The following is a 5,674-nucleotide window of genomic DNA, read 5'->3' on the forward strand; positions in this document are numbered from 1 at the left end:
TATAGTCAAGGTGGCTTCATCACTTGAACAGGTAAAAATTCTGACTTCTAAATTTCTGGGAGGGTGAAATTTTATGCCCCATCTTACAAGTGATCATAACAGTACAGATCCATGGTTACAGATATTATGGTTACACGATGGTTTCCATGGTTTAATGATAAAGACCTACAGGAGACCACAGGAAAGGATATAGGCCATCACAACACACCACTGGACTAACAACCACTATGGGAAAATGGCATTCCCATGTGCTGACAGGTGTGATTGGACCAGACTTATCCCAGCGCACAGGATGGACCCCAACAGACCCACGAGGAACCATGGTTTATCTTTGACTGAGTGATGCTCTTTCCATTGCTTACAAACTGAGCTAAATATTTACCCGATTCGAAATGGCTATTTAATCCACAGACTAGCTTGAGAACATGGAACGTGCTTGAACTGCTTAAATTCAGGTGTTTATCCCACCCACCCCTGCCTGTTGGAACACATTTGTGGCCAATATTTTTTTTGAATTCACATGCAGACTCTTAAGAGCAGATTCCCCTTCTGAATGTATTGGTAAGAATTACAATCTGCTGCTGTGTCCTGCTGAAGACCTTTGACCCAAAGTGATGACAGAGGTCAAGACACCACAGAACACTGTGAATGAGCTGCAGTTACAGATGTGTCCCAGGTACATCTTACCTCACAATGAAATCAAACAGCATCACCACCATTAGACAGCATATCATATCTTTAAAGCTAAGCTGTTCTGACAACCCCAGGCAACCTGGCCTGTTCCAGTTTCCATCAATGAGGCAAAATGCTGATGTAATATTTGCATGTAAACACAGCTCAACCCTGGGGCTCCGTGGTGTAAACCTTTATTAAAAGTCATGAAAGAAATCACATGGTTTTTCAAACAAGATCAGGCAGTTCAGTAGCTCTGTGTAGTCTCGTACACATCCGGGAAGGGCAGAGATTTGTGTCCGACGCCTGTGACCAGGGGCAGGATTCCAGCGTTTGGCACCACATTCCACGACAGCGTCAGAGTGATGTTTTTATTGGCCCTGTCAGGAGAGAGTGGCAGGTTAGCCAGGCCCCCATCACTTCTTCGGGTGTCGAATGAAGAACGTGTTAATGTTTGTGTTAATTTTGTAAATTAGTAGTTTAACACATAAGCCATAAATTATTCCATAAATACTGATGGCAAAACAGTACAATTTTAAACAATACCACATTGCTCCTACACCACCACCTGCTGTTCACTGAGAGTATAGCACTGACACAAGAATCCATCATGACGGTAACATAAAAGCTTCAGAGGCATTAGCCCTATAATTTTCTAGCAGCAATGATACCAATGAACTTTTAATAATAGCTGCAGGGCCAGAAAAATAAATTACAAATACTTCTACCAGCATCTGCAATAAAGACATGACATAACTACTAAGCATGCTAGTACTTATCGATGATGTAACCAAACTTTGGAACAGCTTATTCTGAATACACCCTGTGAAACACACCTGTATGCTGACTTAACAATAAATGAAGAAATATGAAGCGAGTTAATGTGTTTGATGGTGTCCCCTCCACCTCCACAAAGTGGAAAATTCCTGGCGGTCATGCTGGAGCCAGTATCCATGCGGAGACAGAAGTAGCAGACAGAGCTTTCTGTAGCTTTTGGCAGAGACAGTGAGTGGTTTTGTGCTCCGAAGTTTTCGTGGGTGCTCAGCAAGTGAGGACAGCGTCAGTGACCAGTGGGAGGAATCGTATGGCGCTGAAGTCGATGCCCAGTCTGAGGTGGTGGCACGACACACACCCCCCCCCCCCCCCCCCCCCCCCCCGATTTCCAAACTCGTGTGGTTTGCCAGCCCTCAGTCCTAACTCTGCAGCGGCCCACTCACTATGTGAGAGTTTCACTTGCAGAAAACTTTGCGATTTAAGAATTATGATCTATATGTACTCGGCTTAAGGAGAGGAAAACGGTATTCTTTTAATGATTTCCCCTGTGAAGCAAAGAATATTCACAAATAACTTTTTGAGGTAGCAGTGGGGTGGCAGCGTTGTGGTGGTGTAATGGTGGTAAGGAGCAGGGCTGGTAACCGAAAGGCTGCTGGTTCGATTCCCTGCTGGCACACTGCTGTTGTACCCTTAGGCAAGGTACTTAACCCAGAATTGCCTAGAGTAAATATCCAGCCATATAAAAATGGATATAATTGTAACCTCTGGAAGTCGCTCTGGTTAAGAGCATCTACCAAGTGCCCATAATGTAATGTAATGCAATGTAATGTAATTATGATCTATATGTACTAGGTCTGAAAGAATATTTTTTTCCTCTCATTAAAAATTTTACTTATGAAGCCAAGAATATTCACAAATAAAAGACAACTTGGCTATGCATTGTACAGTAGCTCTACCCATGTGCTGATGTATCTGTAAAGTTTAAAGTCTGTTCTGAATTGAGTGAGAATAAGGGATTACTTACCGAAGGCCGTTGCCATCATCAAAGAAGAAATATTTGGATTTCATGTCCTTCAAAGAGATCTTTGTTTTTTCCCCTCTCAACACAATCTTATCCCAGAGAACCACCTGGTTCAGAACCTAGAGGAGAGAACCGCTCACATTACTGTGGTAAAGTATTTTGCACCATCTCACTCATTTTATATACAAATGGTTTTCTCAAATTACACCTTCTACTGATAACACTTTAGTGCATCAAGAAAATACATTATACCCATTCAACTTTGTCAATTCGTCAGGATTAGCTCAAATTTTACATGCCGATCTGACAGAATTCTTCAAAGCAATGACGCAGAGTTCCTGCTTTTTAAAAAAGAGGATTCGCCTAAAAGCACATTTGAAATAACTCTAAACACACATTCTCAGCCGCTGTTTAAAAGACAGACAAATGTCAATATATTAGAAATGAAATGGACGAAAGACGAAAAGAGTCAGGATTACTGAACCGGGGAGTCCGCTTACATTGCTTTTGGTGGTGTACTCTGCTGACAGATAGAGGAAGAGCTGTTTGACGTTCCAGTCAAATATTGGCTGCAGATGTGCTGAGGGTTAAGGAACTAAAAAACAGCAGAACGGGGTGGCTTTCATCACAGTTTGAGATGCCGGTGGGCACCAGGAGAAAGGAACACTTGCAGTCAAAGCAATGAAGCTGATACTGTACTGATAACCATGCAAACAAAGACTGGCTGAGTGGCTGCTGTGCTAGGGAGAGAGGAAGAGGAAGTTAAAATACCAGCGCTTGCCCTCGTTCAGCACAAACCACAAAACCACCAGAAGACTGCAAACCGTCAAGACTGTTACAGCGCTGAACTACTAAAGACGCCAACTACAGACATTTTGTAAAAGCCTAGCAAGCGTTCTATGGGGACAAAAAATAGTAAAATAAAAATCAAGAAAAAAAAAAAGTTAAAAAGGGAAACAGGGAAAGCTGGGTTAGATACACCAAGTAAATGGCCACACTATGAAGATGTAGGCTATAAACACTTGCATCCAACCAATCACTTTCCCTGAGATTTACTTTCCCATTCATCATCCCTAGCTGCCTTTAGAGGATGGTCCCATGTTGGCCAACAGAAATCCGTAAGTACCTGGTATTCGAACAGAATGATTTTTACATGTAACCAGACAGAGCAGGAACATTTTTTAAAAATCTTTTTATTCCAGATCATATTATTTTTATATTATACTTAGCAACCCAAACTAGGCTCTTTGCACATCATAGATCTAGTCAACCACACACAAAGAGACGGGGGGTCAAAGGATATCAGCTGAAATATCGAAAGTGAGGAATCCCAGATCACTTCGTTCTCTGGGCCCGGTGAAGTCATCCACGTTTTTCCTGAGAGTAAACAGAGTTACAGTGGCAGCAATGCAATGTAGTGGTAAGAAGCAGGGCTCGTGACCAACAGGTTGCTGGTTCAGTTCCCCACCGGGGCACTGCTGTTGTACCATTAGTCAAAGTGCTCAACGCACAACTGCCTCAGTAAATATCCAGCTGTATAAATCGATAAAACTGTAACCTATGCAAGCTGCTGCTCTGGATAAGAGTATCTGCTAAATGACAGTAATATAATGTAATATATAGTCCACAGCCTGGAAACAGCTCAAAACTCAGATGCTGGTGAGCTGCTTTCTGAGGTTAAATCACATTTCTGCCAGGTTTGCATTGCTGGATTGCACTGCCACGCGCACGTGACATAAGCACAACACAAAGAGTGGAAATGAATTTGACGTTACACGTTAACGAGGTTTCTTCTTTTTTTGGTGAACAAGCATCAATCTGAAGCGGTTCCTAAACAAACGGCCCCAACAACTGAGTTTGGAACTTGTCAAACATCTTTTCAATGTTACACAGCAAAACAGTAGGTTCATTTAAAAGTTGTTTAGTTGGTAGAAAGTTCCTGAACCCAAATGCAACTTCATAAATTCCCTGCAAGCGGTAAAGATGCAGCCATCGTAAAGATCTTGCATGCATTAGCCGCGAATGCAATTTCGGAACTATTTCGGTATATAACTAGCTGGATAGAAACATTCTCATTCGAATACAAAATAGTTGGGATTAGCTATTTAACATTCGCCAAATGCAGTGAAATGCACGGCGCGCCTTAATGAAAGTTCTGATTTAGGAAAGATCATATAATGATGCTGCTAGCACTTAACCAAGTAGTCAGCGGACAACAATACATTGTGTAGCCAGTCTGGTCACCAATGAATTTCATTCACTTCTTTCGACATCTTAGAACACCTGATGAGAAATTCAGGCTAACATGCCACCTCTACTGATTCTGACACAATACCACACGACTGATTGACTGTACTGGCTACATTCATAAGGAAAGCAAGCTATACACTCTTTTGAAGTTGGCGAAAATAGCTGTGTCTCGACTTGCCACACACACAGGCGCGCGTCTGACGTGCTCTACCGCTATTGGATAAAGACACCCAATGTTATCCGTCCAGCGAGTTAGCTTGCTAGCTTACCATCTACACAAAACGATCAGAGTTAGCAATTTAGTACAGGATATCGATGATCACCTCGTCTAAATGTATACCGACATGACTACTGCGTTTAGCAGGGTATGTAACTAAATGCAAGCATCATGGCTAACGTTACTTAAAACTGCACGCACTGCGGAAATACTACTCAGTGTTACAAGATGTGGCCAATTCACGGAACACACCAATATAAAGTCAGCCCGGCTAGTAACACTGAATTACACATGCAAAGTGATGTAGTAATAGGCAAAATATCTGCCCAGCTACCCAGTTTGCTAATTAAGTACACTTACAGCATCACTCTGGATACGTTTATCTCCACCGGAACGCTTCTATCTTTGAAAGCCGTCGTAATAAAGCAGCCGAAAGTAAGCGCTGCCATTACACTAAGCGAAAAGGCAAAGAGGGAATTTGCCCTCGATAACACTGTATTCATGTTGGTTAGTGCAACTGGTTACTCCAAATTAAATCGTCAGGATTGTAGGTAGCTAGCTAAGCGAATTGGGGAAAGTAACTGCAGGTATTAAGGCCAGCTGCTAACCCACAACCCTCTTGCGTGCAGGAAGTGTGCGAGATTTTGAAGACGCGGAAGTAAAAATCTAATCTGTATTGTAGCACGACTACGTTACCGGGCTCGTTCACGTGTGCTCAGCCTATCCACTTCATATGCCTC

The 5,674-nt window shown here is 42.5% G+C and overlaps 1 protein-coding gene across 1 annotated transcript; it reads right to left on the reverse strand.

Moving 5' to 3' along the window:
- Positions 1–489: 489 nt before the first annotated feature.
- On the reverse strand, positions 490–5,578 carry spcs3 (signal peptidase complex subunit 3). Its single transcript, XM_036517091.1, has 5 exons — positions 5,295–5,578; positions 3,771–3,844; positions 2,968–3,044; positions 2,471–2,586; positions 490–1,052 (listed from the first exon to the last, which is right to left on the reverse strand). Exons 1-5 carry the CDS (start codon positions 5,435–5,437, stop codon positions 920–922), a joined length of 543 nt encoding a protein of 180 aa, XP_036372984.1. The 5' UTR covers positions 5,438–5,578; the 3' UTR covers positions 490–919.
- Positions 5,579–5,674: the final 96 nt, after the last annotated feature.

Source organism: Megalops cyprinoides, chromosome 22 (genome assembly GCF_013368585.1).
Source record: "Megalops cyprinoides isolate fMegCyp1 chromosome 22, fMegCyp1.pri, whole genome shotgun sequence".
In the NCBI taxonomy this organism is placed as follows: domain Eukaryota; kingdom Metazoa; phylum Chordata; class Actinopteri; order Elopiformes; family Megalopidae; genus Megalops; species Megalops cyprinoides.